This window comes from Mauremys reevesii, linkage group 2 (genome assembly GCF_016161935.1).
Source record: "Mauremys reevesii isolate NIE-2019 linkage group 2, ASM1616193v1, whole genome shotgun sequence".
NCBI classification, from domain to species: Eukaryota; Metazoa; Chordata; order Testudines; family Geoemydidae; genus Mauremys; species Mauremys reevesii.
The window spans coordinates 16587745-16606834 of NC_052624.1; the positions used below are offsets into that span (position 1 = coordinate 16587745).

At 42.9% G+C, this 19090-nt stretch overlaps 1 protein-coding gene across 14 annotated transcripts in view; it reads right to left on the reverse strand.

Annotated features, from left to right (window-relative positions):
- Window positions 1-19090, reverse strand: part of KMT2C (lysine methyltransferase 2C) — a 346573-nt gene that overhangs the window by 224469 nt on the left and 103014 nt on the right. For all 14 annotated transcript variants that reach the window (XM_039527507.1, XM_039527506.1, XM_039527503.1 and 11 more), the window contains one exon: window positions 8496-8634. In XM_039527507.1, the coding sequence (XP_039383441.1) occupies window positions 8496-8634 (139 nt within the window). The remainder of the gene's footprint in view (window positions 1-8495; window positions 8635-19090) is intronic.

Here is a 19090-nt window from a genome sequence, read left to right on the forward strand (position 1 = left end):
CTGGGGTTCCTGTACATGTTTGGTAACTTTCCCTCATGCTCCTCCAATGCAGTAGCTCAGTGTAAAGCTGCCTGCGGAGAAATGTCATTATAAGTTGTGTAAGATCTTGACATGGAAGCAGAATTCACAAGCCAAGAATTCAGTTCTCTCAACGTATTGGATCGAAGCATAAGGAGTGCCAAGCACAATAACGGGTGGTCTAGAAAACATTAAAAAAAGAAAAAAAAATATTTTTGAAATGTAGAAATTGTGTTTGACTCATTTCTAAATGTGGCTGTTAAAAATGCAAAAAAAATCTCTCCTCTCTGACATAAAATGAATCACAAGAGAAAAATCAATCAGCCAGGAATTTCTTGTATTAGTTTGCTAGATGTTGCCATTGCAGACTGTCTTGTAAGTATATACAGTATTTTCGCATGCACGTTACATGTGCCTAGTAAAATTCCTTCCAATAATTTTTTGTAAGTGGTAAGTACAGGCAATAGCCATATTTCAAAGTTTAAAACTATTCTGTATTTTCACCACCTTCAAAATATACAAAGTAATTAAACCACATTACACACAGCTTTCCAATTTTTTCAAAATCAGCACAGCTGGAGTTCAGCATGTACACAAACAACCTAACAGTACTCTTCTCTTCAAACAAAAAAACAAAACAAAAACAATTTACTGACATTTGTAAGAAAAAAAATAATTAAAAAAATATGCTCCTGTTCAGAGCCATTATGTGGCAGGTTTCAGCTCAAGGTAAATTTTCAAAGCTCAATTACAAATGTTAAAAAAATAGATGTATATAATGAAACCCATGAGGTGCCTTAAATACAGCAGGTGCCATCAGAACACTGGTTTTAAATAAAGCAAATTTCAAGAAACTACCTAATAGCTCATAAGTAGAAAAAATTATCCGGAAGCCATCTACAGTTATTCTTCAAGCTCTGCCAGAATAGATTTTTTTAACCCTTAAGCAAGAGAGTGGAACAACAGTGAGAAATCCAGGCTGATTTAAGCGATGAGTGGCAAAATGAAAAACGTCTGTGGACTATTTCTAAAGATGTTTCACAGCTCAAAGCACACAGTTCATGTGTGTAAACAAAACTTCATCTCTAAGCAGATGAAAATACAGGGAAAAAAAGAAGTGCACTGTCCACATATTACAAGTGGGGTTGGTAATGTTGCCTATTATTAAGGTCCCCTGACACTTCCCATTATAAAGACCCTATTTTCTGTTGCTTATAAAACTTGTCAAATTTTCACCATTTCAGTTGAAATTTTCCATGCCTAGTATCTGCCTCAGTCTGCTCTTTTTTTGGTGGGGGGGAGAAGAGGGGTGGGGTGGGGTGTGGGAATTCAGCCATTTCCAAGAATTAAGCTAGGGAAAGTATGTTGTTTGGCACTGGTTAAAATATACTGATGACCTTTTCCTTGATATGCACTAGTGCCCCCATGCTTTGGAAAATGGATTTGAAATTAAACGGGGGGTTGTCTTTGCCGTCCCTGTGAAAATCTGCCTAAACTTTGCCAGATTACAAATAGGCCTTTGAAAACTGCTCTTTGCACATGCTCCGTAGAGACTTGCTAGAGCTTGCCAGCTAAAATCTCTGAACTGTCTGTCCCCACTAAGCAAGTTTGCGCTTCTCACAACTCCTAGTGCTGACCAGACTGTGCATGAGCCACCCCATATAGTGACTAAGTATGCGCCATCCCCACAGAGTGACTGAGCATGCTCCCTCCCGCCCAAGGCCATCAGGGCTCAGAAGGACTTTCTCTGCAATTGCAGCTCATGGCTGCCGTGGACCGAGGTGGTGCCAGGCACTGGAACTGAGAGCAGGGAGCCTGTCTCCTTCTGTGCCTTCAATGACCCATCTGGTGGCAAAACAGGCAATGTGGAGGAAGAAGCCATCTGATTCAAATGCAGAGGGCACAAAAGTCAGATCGGGGGAAGGGTGAAGAAGTAAATTGGGACTGGTGAGACCAGGAGCTGGGAGATGGAAATGGGGGGTGCGATACTTAGCCTGGTTGGGCAGGGAGACCGGGAGACTGGAGGGCGTGTGGGGGAAAGAGAGGACAGGCTGGTACTTGTTGCACAAGGGGACTGAGACTGGAAGTGAGGGGCTGGGACCGGAAGGGAGGAGAGGCTGGGAATGTTTGGGTGATGGTAGCCAGTGAGAGAAATGAGTGGGATGACTGTAGACCAGTTGGCTAGGGAAGGGGAATACTGAGATCCAACAAGGAGCTGGTAGAAGTGGAAAAACACTGGGACTGGATGGACAAGGAGAGTGGGGCAGCATCTAAGGAAAGGTGAGGGGGGGAGGACAGAGTCCGGTGCTAGGAGCCAATGAGTGTGTGGGGTGGGGGAAGAGACAGATCGGATGAGGAACAGGGTGGGGGGGAACTGGGACTGGCTGGGCAAGGAGACCGAGACTGGGATGAGAAGCCTGAAGAGTGGAGACTGGGACTGGGTAAGGAAGGAAAATTTGACTGGGACAAGGCGCCACAAATGATGAAGAGACAGGACTGGGACAAAGACAGGGTAGAATGGGCCAAACTTGGGGGCATGAGGAACAGGCAGATGAGTAAACAAAGTAACTATTAATAGAATTATGTCACTCTGGAGGGAGGTCTCAAGTCATGTTCCACAGGGATATGTCCTGGGTCCGGTGTTGTTTAACATCTTTATTAATGACCTGGATGGAGGTATGAAGAGTATACTGATCAAGTTTGCAGGTGCCACAAAGCTAGCAGGGAGTAGCCAATACCTTGGAAGATAGATCTGAAATTCAGAGGGATCTTGAAAAATTGGAGAACTGAGCTTTAGACAACAAAATGAAATTAAACAAAGACAAACGTAAGATGCTACACATACGGAAGAAAAACCAAATGCACAAATACAGATTGGAGAAAAAATGGCTTGGCAGCAGCATTGCTAAGAAGAATCTGGGAGTTGTGGTGGATCACAACCTCAACATGAGTAAGCCATGTGATGCTGCTGCAGAAAAAGCAAATGCAATTTTAGGTTGCATTAAGAGGCATAGCATGCAAGCTACTGGAGGTGATAGTACCACTCTACTCAGCAATGATTAGGCCTCAGCTGGAGTAGTGCGTCCAATTTTGGTCACCAAGGTATAGAAAGGATGTAGAGAAACTGGAAAGGATCCAGAGATGAACGAGATGATCAAAGGGATGGAATGCAAGCCATATAAGCAAAGGCGGAAGGAACTGGATATATTTAGTTTGGAAAAGAGAAGATTAAGGAGGGACATGATAGCAGTCTTCCCATACCTGAAAGGCTGCCATAAAAAAGATAGAAAAGAGTTGTTCTCTCTTGCCACCGAGGGCAGGACAAGAGGCAATGGGGTCAAACTAAAGCATAGCAGATTTAAATTAAATCACAGGAAAAACTTCCTGAGAACAGTAGGACAATGGTATAGACTACCGAGGGAGGTTGTGGAAGCTTCTTCACTGAAGGTTTTCAAAGGGAGGCTGGATAGCTATTTGTCCTGAATGGTTTAGACACAGCAACTCCCGCATCTTGGCAGGGGGGTAGACTAGATGACCCTTGAGGTCCCTTCTCACCCTTTGATTCTATGAGTATTTCCACTAAAGCACACTCCCAAGAACCTGGAATGGATTCCTGAGCTTCACCATTCCTCTTCTGCCAGCAAATATCCATGAAACTCCCTGACAAACTGCGTCTCACTCCCTCTGATGGCTCACACAGAGGATGACAACTTATTATTACAGTCAGTTACTCTGATAGCTCAAGTGGCACAGGTCTATGCAGTAGATCTAAAGGTTCCAACCCTCCTGATGAACCATGTGGATGTCAATATGCTGCCATATGATGGAATTTGTGTCTTTTCAGTTTGCTTTTAAAAAAAAAATCTAGGAAATTACACACAAACAACAAGTTAAAATAAGGTTTGTAAGGTTGCAAAGTCAAGCACTCAAAAGTTAGGAAATGCAGAATTAAAATTGCCTGAGCAACTATTACTTAGCACCTTGTAGATATACTATCATGGTACAGTCTTTAGTTACATGATCATATACTAATTTTTCCACAGGCCTCGGGCCTCATTCAGTGCCCAATATGGACCTGTTCAGGGGAGGAATCATGATTGCATACTAAAGCCAGCTATTACCTGTAGGCAGATGTGAAAGTAAGCCGATATGGTCCGGTACGGCGTACCAGCAAGAGCCAGTACGCCGTGCCGGTCTGCACCGGTGATTTAAAGGGTTCTGGGCGGACTGGGGCCGGGATTTAAAGGGCTCAGAGCTCCTGTGGCTGCGGGCAGCCCAGAGCCCTCTAAATCCCGCCCACGGCTCTGGCGGGCAGGCTGGGGCCAGGATTTAAAGGGCTCAGAGCTCCTGAAGCTGCGGGCAGCCCAGAGCCCTTTAAATCGCACCCGCAGCTCCGGCGGCCAGGCTGGGGCTGGATTTAAATGGCTCAGAGCTCCCCACAGCGACAGGAGCTCCAGGCCCTTTAAATCCCGGCCCCAGCTCGGGAAGGCTTGTGGCTCCCCGCAGCCGCGGGAGCTCCAGGCCCTTTAAATCTCGCCCGCAGCTCCGGCAGCTGGAGCTGTGGTGGGGATTTAAAGGGCCCGGAGCGCCACGGCGGCCGGAGCCCCAGGCCCTTTAATTTGCCCCTGAGCCCCGGGGGCTCCCAGCCACCTCTGCAGCTGAGAGCCCCGGGTTGATTTAAAGGCCCTGGGGCTCCCAGCCACAGCCGGTGCACCAGGGCCTTTAAATCTTGAGAGGCCACGCCTCTTCCAGATGAGGCCACGCCCCCTCAGGACTCCAGCAGTACCGGTAAGTCCTGTAAGTTACTTTCACCCCTGCCTGTAGGATACCTGCCTCATTTATTACAGAAGTTGGAAGGTGTGCAGTGAATGAGACAGGGCTGCAGGGAGAGAAAGGAAGGTCTAATGGTTATGGCTGCTGAACGCTGCCCTACGTAACTGGAGTCTATCGCTGCCTCTACCACAGAGTTCCTGTGTGAGGTTAGTCAAGTCATTTAAGCCAAAACGTTCACAGGTGACCACTAATTGTGTGTTTCTCATTTTCTTGGTGCCCAATTTCAGAACCTGAGATCTAATTTGCAGAAGTGCTGAGCACTCACAACTACATCTAAGTCAATGGGAGCTGTGCTTTACACATAAAATGTGCTATATAATCAGGGCCGGCTCCAGGCACCAGCCCAGCAAGCAGGTGCTTGGGAAGGCCAAGGGGAAGGAGCGGCACATCGGGCTCTTCGGCAGCGGGTCCCTTTCGGAGGGAAGGACCTGCCGCCGAATTGCCACCGAAGAAGAAAGCGGTGTGGTGAAGCTGCCGCCTATTGCGACTGTGGCTTTTATTTTTTATTTTTTTCCTGCCGCTTGGGGTGGCAAAAACCCTGGAGCCGGCCCTGTATATAATGTTAAGTACTCCAGAAAATCAGGTCCTAGTCATCTCAAATTGGGCACCTAATATTAGTGGATACTTTTAACCTTAATCTCTTTGGGCCTAGTCTGCTGTTTGTAAAATGGAGTTAACAACAATAACCCCTCATTTCACAAAGATGTAGTGAACAGAAATTTATTATGTGAAGAACTCAGACTACAGCGGTGTGCCAAATAGAAAAGCCCATGAGGAAATTATTAATTCTGCCTTCAGAACAGGGTTTGAATAGTGTGTAGTAAATAAGGCTTAGGCCCACACATTGATCACGTAATTAAAGACTGTATCATCACTAAGGATAAGATCAGGGCATGGAGGTCATGGATTCTGAGACGTTCAGAGACCATGACAATTACCACTTCAGCCCCGGAGCTTGGTCCTACCCTCCCCGCCCCCCTGCTCTGCCTTGAGGCCCCACCCCTGCTCAGCCTCTTCCCCCACAAAGGTCCTGCCTGCCGCTTGCTCCTCTCAGCCCCCTCCCCCCTCCTCTCCGTCTCCTGCCCTCCAATGAGAGGGTGTGGAGCTGTGGAGTGGGGTACGGGGCCACGGTTCAGGTGCTGGGGCCCACAAAAGATTAATCCGGCCCTGAGTACTGCTAATACTGCAAGTTTAATAATCATGAGACGAACAAATATAGAGAAATTTGGCACAACTGCTTTTGGCACTGCCATGACTCCATCTCTTCTTGATCTTACTGCCTGCCCCTCCCTACAAGAGATCAATAATCCACTCATTTCTGAGCACAGATGCCTCTTTCTCTCCAGCCTACTTCAGCTAGGCATGACTTCTGATGCTATTTTTTATTTTGGTGTCTCCAGCACTCTACTTTCTGAGTTTTAAACTTAACACTCTGTTACCACTCCTTTCTCTATTTCTTATTCACAACTAGTAGTTCACTCTCTCCTGGACTCACATGCGCACGCACATACACACAAACACACTTTCTGCTGGGTAGTTCCATTAAGGTTACAACCTTGGCTCTATTCTCCAGCATCACCCTCAGAGATGTCCAAGTTAGCCTCAAAGTTAGGAGAGATCAGAGAGAAGTACAAGAAAAAAAGCTTTGGATATTGGCTGCATAAAAGTAATACTGATACTCCCTAACTACACTGTAACTTCTTTTCTCCTAAATGCTTCAAAATCATTTGTTTGGGTGAAGTGCCTTGTCACATATCGCTTGCACTACTCTCACCCCCATGAAATCCAGCCTTAAACTTTACTCACGAAGTCAGAAATCCTGAAGGCATCCATTACCCCAGACTTTGTCTACTCTCACTTTACCCTTGTCATTAAGCATTTCTCTCACTTGCCAAAACATTGGCATTGTTCTGCATTACTTTGACATTGCCCTCGCTGCTACTTTTTCATGCTCTGATCAATTTCTGCCTTCTCTGTTGCAATACTTTCTTCCATGGTTTCCCTAAAACCTCAAATTTCTAAGCTTTAGGAGGGGTATAAATGTTTCCTACGGTAAAAAAATAATCTGGAAGAAACTTCAAAACTACCCTTCTAGCTTTCAAGTTTCCATGGATTCACAATCCACCCTAACCCCTCTGACCTTATCCCTAAATCTTGGCATGTTTTCTCTCTCTCCATGCCCAGACACAATTGAGGGTCAATCTTTACCGTATTCTGCTTCATCTATCTGGAGTTCTTTCCAGCAAAAAGGAGTGGAGCCACTCAAAAGCTATTCCCTCCACCCCTGCCAGGAAGATGTGTCACCACCTCTCATGGACAATGATACAGAAGACAGATTCAAAAAACAGCAGTTGTTCTTTGGATGTGCATTGGTTTTAGATGGGTGCGGGATCAGATTAAGAAATAAAAATAAATGGACATTTGATTTTTGTCCATTGCCAGGAGGAGACCACCCAACATTGCCGTCAATGCAATGTCCATACTACATCCAGGCCTAAAATCAAATTGTCTGGGATGAAGGAAACCTGCAGACCCCAGATACCTGCCTCCAGACCCCAGATACTTGCCTTGTCAGCACCTTCTCAATATTTTTTTCCCTAAAAAAGATCTGAGAAAAACTCTTTAGCTACTGCCCTATCAGTATCATGAGATGGTTTCTTGAGCAAGGGTATATTAATACACACACACACACACATACACACACACACACACACTTCAGTTTTATTGATATATCAGGGTAGCTCCCACAGATATTCCCCTTCTAACAGAAGTTTGTGACCAGATAAAATCTGTAAAGGTAGGTGAGGTAGGCAGTTAAGGCACTAGCCTTTTGTATCTGGGGGCACAGGTGCAAACTCTGACAAGGTGGAAGTGAAATGGTTTGGGTGATTTTTAATCCAAGTCTGTCAAAAACATACATCCATATTATAAAGTGTCCTTAAACTGATATGATAACCTCTGCAACAAACAGAAGCCCACTATTTGGCTAACTAGCTGCACTGAAGGCTTGGCCAGAGTTCCATGACATTGTTCCAGTGGTGCCTGCCCATGATAGGTCTTGTTCTTGCTAGTGTCATATGATTGTTACATTTATCGGCACTAGTAATTTATAGATACCCCAAATTTAGGAAAAAAGTAAAACACAGTTAACATTTATTTGCATGTTCGAGACTCTGAAAGGCAAGTAGGATTATGGCATACAAGATAAAATTTAAAAAAACATTACTAAAAATGTAGAAAATATCCTCTGAAACCTTGGAAGTACTGTTATATTAGACCATTGTTATATATAGCACGTTTTATTTTTCACCAGAAAGGCTTTACTAGTGGGTGTAGTGTATCCGCTTGTACACAAACCCCAAACTTTTACATTTACATAGTTAATATTTTGCAATTCTCAAGTTTTCCTGTGTTGTGTGATCACGGAGGATGACACTTAAGAAACATGCTTTTCCACCCCCAGTTCCCTGCAGACTAATTAAATCATCAGTCTCAAATATAGCAGCTGCCAACAAGGTTTCTGCTAATGCTTCCAAGCACCAGCACTGTCCCAAGCCTGTTCTCCCAGCATTCTCTGAACCATTACTCAACTCTCAGCCCTTCCCCCACCACTGACTCAGCACCCATCTGTCTCACTTACTAACCTGGTTTTGGCTTCAACACCAACAGAGGCAGTGGAGCTTGCAGACTCCTCAGATACTGAGCGCTGAAGAATTGGTGTTAGCTGCTTGTTTCTGTCCACTTCAGTTTGGGCATCCTCCTCTGCAGATTGTTCTTTGACTTCTGTTTGACAAGAAAGAAGACTGCTAAGATTCCATTTGTGTGGCTATAAAAATCACTGTTTACATTTTCCCCTTTAATGTAAATGTTTTTAAATAGGTTAGTCAGTGTAACAACTCTATTAGAAAAGAAATATTTAAGTAGGGAAGTATCATTCCTCTTCACATCTACCTAAAGTGAGAACTTTAATTTCTGCCTAAAGTCTGTATAATGGCTCAAAAATGAAATGATGGGAGTCCATGATTATTGTTTCTCAAACTTACACCTCAAACTTATATATCCAACTTCCTTGGTTTAGACATAAAAATATGTTCTAATTGACACCTTTTTCATATTTGAGTGTTGGTACCTAAGCAGTTTGTGCAAGAACAAAAGGTTTGTTTCACCTAAGCAGGGAGAGGAATTGTCAAGTGTGGATGGGTAAATATTTTATGACACACAAAAATCTATGTTAAAAAAATGTTACTTAAATTTCAACATCAAGTGCTTGAAAGCTGGGAAATGCCAGATTTACAGTTCCCCGTGTACCTTTAATTCTGCCTCCTTGTGTATCCAGCCCATGCTCTGAATGAGGCAGGGGTCCTATGGAAAAATAGCATCTTAGAAATGAGGGGCTGGAAGGAACCTCAATAGGTAATAGGTAATAAAGGTAATAATTGGAGATATACCAATCTCCTAGAACTGGAAGGGACCTTGAAAGGTCATTGAGTCCAGCCCCCTGCCTTCACTAGCAGGACTGATTTTTGCCCCAGATCCCTAAGTGGCCTCCTCAAGGATTGAACTCACAACCCTGGGTTTAGCAGGCCAATGGTCAAACCACTGAGCTATCCCTCCCCCCATCAAGGTCATCAAGCCGAGCCCTCTACACTGAGGCAGGACCGAGTAAACCTACACCGTCCCTGACAGGTGTTTGTCCAGCCCGTTCTTAGAAACCTTCAGTGATGGGGATTCCACAACCTCCCTTGAAAGCGGAGAGCTTAACTGCAAAGTTTTTCCTAATTGCTAACCTAAATCTCCCTTGCTGCAATTTAATCCCATTACTTCTTGTCCTACCTGCAATGGTAATGGAGAAGAATTCACCATCCTCCTCTTTATAACAGCCTGGGCGGTGGAGGCAAGCAGGGGCACCCCCCTACTCCCCCAATAATCATCAGGGACACAGAACTTCTCTGGCCCCGGGGCCACAGAGGCAGGGAAGATCGAGCTCCTGTGGGGTCAGGGCCAAGGCCAGGGCCAGGTGGAGGGAGAGGAAAGAAGAAAGTGAGCTCCTCATAGGCGAGTTTCTGTGCCCCTCCCCCCCAAAAAGGGGTCAAATTTAAATTTCTGTGCATGCCCCTGTAACAGCTCTTAACAAAGGGGTGGCCAACCTGTGGCTCCAGAGTAGGGTGACCAGACAGCAAGTGTGAAAAATTGGGACGGGGGTGGGAGCCTATATAAGAAAAAGACCCAAAAATTGGGACTGTCCCTATAAAATCGGGACATCTGGTCACCCTACTCCAGAGGCACATGCAGCTCTTCAAAAGTTAATATGTGGCTCCTTGTATAGGCACTGACACCTGGGCTGGAGCTACAGGCTCCAACTTTCTAAAGTGCCAGGGAGTGCTCACTGCTCAACCCCTGGCTCTGCCCCCATTCCACTCCTTCCCACCCCCTCCCCTGAGCCTGCTATGCCCTCACTCCTCCCCGTCCAGCCTCCTGCATGCCACCAAACAGCTGATCAGGAGGTGCGGGGAGGGATGGGGAGGCACTGATCGGCAAGGCTGCAGGTGAGGGGAGCTGATTGCAGGCTGCTGACGTATTACAGTGTACATTAGCAATGTACACTGGTAAATTCTGGCTCCTTCTTAGGCTCAGGTTGGCCACCCCGCCTTAACATATATGAAGACCTGTTATCAGGTCCTCACTCAGGTCTTCTTTTCTCAAGACTAAACATGCTCAGGTTTTTTTAAGCCTCTCCTCACAAGTCAAGTTTTCTAAACTTCTTATTTCTTCTCTCTCTTCTGGAGTCTCTCCAGTTTGTCCTCATCTCTCCTAAAAGTGTAGTGTCCAGAACTGGACATAGTGCTCCAGTTGAGGCCTCACCAGTGCCAAGCAGAGCAGGACAATTACCTCCTGTGTTTCCCATACAATGATCCTGTTAATACATCCCAGGATGGTATTAACCCTTTTTTTGCAACTGCATCATACTGTTGACTCACATATAACTGTAACACCCGGGTCCTTTACAGCAGTATTTCTGCCTACTGACTTATGCCCAATTTTGTGGTTGTGCATTTGATTTCTCCTTCCCAAGTGAAGTACTTTGTACTTGTCTTTATTGAATTTCATCTTGTTGCTCTCAGAACAATTCTCTAATAGACTGTGATGACGTAATTAAAGACGGTCATTATGCATACACATAAGGAGGCCAAACTGAGATCATGTGGCAATCAAATCTGGCATTTCCTAACTTTCAAGTGCTTGACTTTGGAACCTCAATAACCCTTTTCAATGAGTCTCTCTGTGTGTAATCTCGTAGTTTTTATTATAATTATTATTTTTAAAGAAAAGGTAAAAAAAATCTATTATGTAAAATGTAACATTCCTCTGCCCCTATGAATCACCAGCAGAGTCTGAACCAGAACACTTTAGTAACAGTCTGTGCTATGGTGCTATGTGAGCTAAGGACTGACTCCTTTAGCTGTCAGCAGGACAAGGCTACAGTAGAACCTCAAAGACACGAGCATCAGAGTTATGGACAGTCAGACACCATGTTAAACTGGAAGTAACCAATCAGGCAGCAACGGAGACCAAAAAAAAAACAAAAAAGCAAATACTGTTCTGTACAGTACCTGTATTGCATCTTAAAGGTAGGCACATCTGGGCTCCCTGTACCCACGCCCTGCCTCATGCGGGGCTGCCACTTGCAGCTAAGAGGTGACGACACTGGGGCTGCCAGCCCAAGGCAGGCAGAGCCGGCAGAGCAGGAGCAATGTTGGGGTCTGTGCCACTTTCACCCTCCCCAAGGCCAGGAGGGGGAGGCACTGTTTTCACACATCCCCTTCCACAGCTGGGAAGGGGACACACTATCGGAAGCTGCCTGTGCTGAGGAGGGAACTCAGTTGCTGCTGGAGCCTAGACTGGAGTGTTAGCTGCTGGAGCCCGAACTGCGCTTTGTTCAGAGTTACAAACATTTCAGAGTTACGGACACCATCCAATCCCGAGGTGCCTGTAACTTTGAGGTTCTACTGTACTTTCCCAGAGTGGGAGGATGGGTCCGAGGGTCCCTCCCTCTGCATTGAAATGATTTTTAACACTAGCTCTGCCAAATCTGAATGGAATTTCATGGCATGAAGAAAAAGGCACTTCTGTTGCCCCAGGGAATTCCCCCTGCTGAAATCAAAAGCCAGATGCGAAAAATGGAGGCAAGAGCATTTTTGGGTATAGGGACTTTTCTAGTGTATGTTTACAGAGTGTCTAAGCACAATGGTCTACTAATCTGGTTGGGGTTTCTGGGTGCTACTGTAATTCAAATAAATAATAATAATGGCAACAATGCACTTTGGCCTTGCACAGACAAAAACTATAGAGTAATTATGGAGGCAAATCACTATTATCAACAGGATCTACATAATGCTTATTAGATCAAATTTAACAATTTGCAAGTTGGGGAGGCAGAAGTCACTTGAACCATCACAGTTAACGGCTCATCATGTTAATTGTGTTCTCCTGACACACTTTTTATTGGACTTCAGGTTGAAAAGACAAATTTTAGGTTTCACAAAATTATTAAGTTCATTGCAAAGTTCTCATGTAGGAAAAAAATCTTTAAGATCCATTACAAAAGTGCTTTAATATACCACAGTGTTCAGAGCTCTCTTCCCTCAGAATTGTTTTTACTCCCCCACTTCATAGCAGAACAGACTAGTCACTCCTTACACAAAAAACAAACAAAAAGTTATGTTTTGACAGAATTTGTCATTCAAGATTTTTAGTTAGTGTGTTATCAAAAGCTCTGCTATGCTAGGTAGCTTCTTTATTTGTATCTCTCATTGGTGTTTTTCACATTTGTTGTTTTCAAATTATGCTGTTTCTTCCTCCTATGCATGCTCCCTAGATGCAGAGACAGGCGTCTTGAGGGCCATGGTTTGAGCCAAGCAGGCCTTCTGAGGAATTCCTGCACTCAAAGCCAGTTCTCCCTATCCTCCGTGCCACTTCTAGGGGAGCGAGTCTCTTGGGGGCTGTACTGTGCAACATGGAGGAGGAGGAAATGAATAACGGCTGGAAAGCTACTAACTGACAAAAGATTTCTTTGTGGGAATGTAGTGATTAAAATGCATCTTCTGCTGTTATATTACTAACCTCCCTTCTTCTGGATGTCAGGGACCCAAGAGAGAAAACAGGAGGTGCTTCTCTGGAGGCTGCCTGAGTATGCTCTCAGCAAAGTAGAGATACATTTTACACATGCAGAACCCCCTAAAAGCAGATCTTTTAGCACCATCCCAATCACTACCTTTGCCTTTAAAACAAAACAAAACACCCTAGAGCTGGGGAACAAAGCAAAGAAAAAGATCTGTATTCTAAAGTTTACTTTTGACAAATTTTTTTTAAATGTAATGTTAAAAATATTCCAACTGAAATATTGTAAAGCCTCTACCAAAAAAAGGAACAAATTTAAAAACGTGTTAAATCATGTTTAATAATAATAATGGAGTGTTTTAAACAAAAATTTTAACAGTGTAAAAATAAAAATGTTATTGCTATTTAGATGAGGGCTGAATTGTTAATAAATACAGGGGCAGGTGGCTGCTCTCAGGCCTATATGCAGCCAGCACAGAACAGGTGGAAACAGCCTGATGAGATAAAGCCAATGCAGTCTGAGCTGTCAGAACTGCCACTGAAGGGTAGACAGAAGCACTGGACAGATTACAGTAGGAGCGCTAATTGTACCCTTGAACTGCAGTGCTCTCACTTGCTGTCCACACTGGCTGTGACTTGTTGCAGGAAGCAATGATGGCAAGACTTTTTCAAAGCAAGTGTAACTGCAACAGTGGTATGAATACCTGTGCACGGTTGCAAGAAGTTGTGTTTAGGGCAAGGTGTTTTACAGGCATGCTACAGGATTACAATACTGTTAGTAATACCCAAATGCTCTAGGGTAGACAAGCTGTTTGACAGCTAAAGATGGTGTAGCAGCAGTAGTGACAAGGATTCCTGATGGTGAATTTAAAATGTGAGCTCTGGTGAGCAACAATGCCCTTGGCCTGTGATGTTATGCATTATTACCAAATCTCATTCACTTTTTCAACTCATGGAAAAACAAAGTTTCCACTACGCCCAGAGTTCGCTCATTTTTTGTCACATCGGACGCATCTTAATAAATAGAATGTCTCACTGTCACCTTTCCTTCCACTGACAAACAATGTTCTTGGGGCAACTACAGCAATTTGTTGCATGGAGACGTCTCTAATGTATTTTTACCTTACTCTAATAGGATTTAGCGCCTGGAAACAGGAAGGTACGGTAGCACTCAGTGACCAAGCAACTCTCCAGTGAACACAAGCAAGCATTCTGGGCACCGCCATTTAGAAACCACTGCACTAAATCACAGTATATTAGTGTGCGTGGATGGGGACTTGTTTGCCAATAGCTACTGCTATATTTTAGTTTGCAAAGTAGTTTCTAGCCATATAAAACTCTGTATTTTATTTTTTGTTTTGCTTTGTTTTGTTGTTTGTTTTTAAAGAGCACAGTTACTGTGGTGAGATGCAGGGGTTAAAGTTTAAAACTTGGCATGAACGGTCCTCTGTGAGGACCAATTTTTGTTTAACAAAGAAAAGCTTTTTTTATTTCAAGGAAATGCTTGAAAACTGAATTTTTATTCAGACACGGCAATAAACAATTAAATCTACAGGCACATCTGCAACCATTTTTCTCGAAGTACTGCTAATACTAAGTTTTCATTTTTTAAAATAGCCTAAATTTCTCTTCCCCCCCCCATTGGAAAAACATGACTTTCCCTCACAATATATAATAATGTACTATTGCCCTATTAATCCAGAATAGCAGTATGAATGAATTAACATTATGTGGAAATGAGAAATTTCTCCATTTATGTTCATTTAAATTTGTAAGCTTTAATATATTGTATTAAAATATATATTTGAATTTAATAAACACGTTATTTAGCCAGCTAACACAGCATACCTTAGTGTAAATTTCCCACCAGTCATGAAATAAAACTTTTTTCTCTGTTTCACACCACCCAAAACTATATAGTTTAGTTTCTGTAGATCCTAAGCACAAAATTTCATCCTGTGCAAATCCATTGATCCCAGCATGATGAAGTTGTTAGGATCCTTTTTCAATTACATATTTGGATACCTTGTAATTATATATTTTTATTATGAATATGCTTGCTTAAAACAGCACTAGAACAAAGAAAAGGTTCCAACTATCCACTTTCAGATTTTGTTTATACTTTGATGAATGACTAGAACATGTCAACTTCATTAAAAAAAATCCATTAAAAATTAATCCATTTCATCCTCACCCATAACAAGTTTTACACTGAACAACAAAATATTTTGTCCAAACCATGGGAACAGCCACGGGCACTAGGATGGCTCCCCAGTATGCAAAACTCTTCATGGGCTACCTTGAGGAAAAATTTCTGGAAAATGCACCACAAAGTTAATGACATAGCTGAGATACATCAATGATATTTTCATCTTCTGAACAGACAACAAACGCCCTCACAGATTTCCACCACAACTTCAACAACCACCACAAATCCATTAGACTCTCCATAGAACACTCCCACACTAGCATCAACTTCCTGGATACCATGGTCAACTTCAACAGTGGAACCCTACTATATGACTACCATATAGAAGAAACCTACACATCACCACACCTATCTTCACAGATCCAGTAATCACTCCAAACACACCAACAAATGTGTTATCTAAGGCCAGGCATCATGGAATAAGCCACCCAGATACCCCTAGAGAACCTGCTTCAATATGGAAATAAATCCCCTCCAACTGCACACCGCTAGCTGTCATTTTCCACCTCACACTGGAACCCAATGGGGCATCAAACAATCACAACCCATATTCAATGGGGACCACATCCTGAAAGAAATTTTTCCTGAACCCTCTCTACTGACCTTCAGACAACCCCACAGCCCCTCTAACCACATCAAAAGCAAGCTCCTCAAAGTGGTACCAGACTCTGCCAGAACAACAGATGCAAAACCTGTGGACATATCTCCACTGCTATGATGATCAACACTCCCCACAACACACCTTTCAAGATCCATGGGTCCTACACATGCCTATCACTACATGCAGTATACCTCATCCAGTGCAATAAATTCCCCAACAACTATGTGGGTGAAACCTGACAATCCCTACACTGTCAAATGAACTCTCAGAGGAAAATGATAAGACACAAAAACACCCTCTTCACCTGTGGATGAACCTTTCACAAAATGATCACTCTATAACTGATCTCTCAGTCCTCATCCTCAAAGGAAACTTGCACAACACCTTCAAAAGACAAACCTGAGTGTTTAAATTCATAACTTGGCTAGACACTGAAAATCATGAACTGAACAGAGGCACTGGATTTATGGCTTATTACACCAATTTATAACCCACTAACAACTCCTGGCAAGTTGTCTTTTCTCCCCTCTTCCTTCCTTTCCCTCCTATGACTGGAGGGGTTTTAATGGGCCACTTTCCCTTGAATAGTCTCTTGAAAAATGTGTTAACTACTTATACTAAACAATCAGTTCACCTTGTATTTAGCTGTGACAGTACCTTTTCCATTCCAGAAGAAAAGAGTTCTGTGGAAGCTTGAAAGCTTCCCTGTATCCCAACAAAAGCTGCTCCAACAACAGATATCACCTCACCCACCAGGTCTCTTTAGAAGCATTTTAAACACACAAGGGTAACATTGGGGCATTGTATACGGAGTGGCAATATATGTAACCATCAGTTTTTCCCCTTTGTTGTAGCATCTTAGCCAATTAAATTCAGTCTCAGTCAAAATGAATTTGTAGAGACAAGCCTAAAATGTTTAGAATAAAGAAAATTTTCATTAAACCAAAATATAATAAACCATGTTGATCATAAATCTGTTAGTCTCTAAGGTGCCACAAGTACTCCTCATTCTTCTTACCTAAAAAGTCAACCCCTTTGTCAGAAGAAGCCAGGCACACTGCGTTTCTGTTGACCTTGACCCCACAGTGGGAGGAGGGGCCTTTTACAGACGGGCAGGCCAGGATTTCCAGTAAGACCCCACAATGGCTAGGGAGTGTGGGGGGAGAAATTTTTGACACTGGCCAAATATGTCTAATGAAGAAACAAGTCTATGGTCTGAGACAGATTATGGTAGGTGACACACAAGACCAGACTTCATTTTTTCATGTCATGCAAATATTTGAATGCAATTATAATTCCATATTATTAAAATTATGCAGTGCTACCAGAATGCATGACTTTTACAAAAATCAAGGCAGGTCTTTGGCTCAGAAAACTTATAATCTAAACAAACCATAAAACAGCAAGTAAAGACAATCAGTGGTGAGAAGAAAAGTATTAATTCACAAGGTGCAAAAATGTGGCTTGCAGTCAACTCTCTATTTCACCACATTCAAGATAAGGAGATGCATCTTACACATTCCAAAATTCAATGCACTACATACAGCTTGGTGATGCTGAAGCACACTTCCCCATGACCCAATACCGACACGATGCACAATACACCAAACCCAGGCCTGGGTAACCATGGTTTTGGCCAGAGAGGAAGTTTGAGTTTCTTTGTTCCTCAGAACCCATTCAAAAACCTCAAGATTTTTGGCCATACTGTCTGTGTCTAAGGGTGGTACACTTGCAGATACAACTTTTAGATAAATTTAGATAATGTTTTCACCTCTTAGCTCAACTACAACTGTGAAAAGAACAGGAGTACTTGTGGCACCTTAGAGATTAACAAATTTATTTCAGCATAAGTGATGTTCAATGGAAGGAAGGCAGAATAAATAGATGGTTCTAGTCCAGAAAGAAAAGCCACAAAGCCAGCCCCACTACTTTCTCGATTTGCTCAGAAGTATGGGATTTTACCTAATGAAAAAAATATGTTTGTTCACACAACACAAGAACCTAGGGGAGGGGGCTAGAGCAGCCAAAAGGAAAAACTCAGGCTTTTAAATGTTCCATTTTCAGTCCCATTTTGAGTGTGCCTCACAACATCATCAGCCAAAAAGGAGAAGCTGGCTGCTGAGAAGTTCTTGTGCTAATTTAAATCCAAGTACCTTTTGTGGCCCCCTTTGAGTCCTTGTTTTGGTAATTTGTTTATAATAGGAGAAAAGAGAAACAGAACACTTTCCTTAATAGCTAGCTCCCTGGGCTCTGCCAGTTTTTCCACAGGCTGGAAGAAACATAAAAATAGTTGTATAAAGCACGTATTTCAATGCTTTAAAAAAAATACCAGAAAAGTAACTGGATCTCTAATTTTACTCATTATTACACAAAGATACAAATACAAGGGAATATTATGGGGCTGTGCATATAATCTTGGTGCGTTCTTTTATGCAATATATGTTTAAATCTATATTCAAATTATGCTCTGCACTCAGTGATGAGAAAAGCTAGCTTTCATTTATTTTAGGGTTTTCGATAGTGCCCATCACTGTAGTTTATGAACACTTCTTAGGTAAGTTATGTCTGCATGACAAGGTCCTTAACAGACTTCATGGATGAAATCCTGGATCCACTCAAGTAAATGAGAGTTTCTGCCATTGACTTCAAAAAGTTAGGATTGCACCAATGGAATTTTCTGCTCTTTTCCCTTCCCTGATCGGAAGCTCTGCTTGGGACATACAGATATAGAGAGTTATTTTGTTTTGACTTTTCTTCTGCCCAATGAGCTGACTATGGTGGGACATCTTTTCTTACGGCATGTCTTCACTAGCAATGTTAAAGCACTGGCTGCGGCAGCACTTTAAGGTGGCTGTGAAGATGCAGCATAGCGTAGTGTAATTAGAGGAGCACATGTCATCAAGAAGTCATCAACAGGCCAGACAAATGTCCTTGGGCACTGTATCAGGGTTATCAAAGATACAAAATAATGAGGGGTAAATGATACCAGCTGACATAATTTTCTAGGTTTCAGTAAAGCATTTTCCCAAGTATCAAACCAGAAGCTTCCATACAACATATAGGAATAGGGACTTACATAGATTAAGAATTGGTAGGTACAGTGCAGAATGCTTTAGTGTAAATAGAATAAAATCCTCATTGTTGGATTTATCAGGGGGTTTTCCCACAAGAATCACCAGGAGCACTAACTTTATTTCACTTATACAAAAGTGATGTGGAAGAAAGGACAATCTGCACGGTCTCAACATTTACAAGTGACACAAGGACAGGAACGATTGTGGATTCTAAAGAAGAGGCAGGGTGACCAGGTA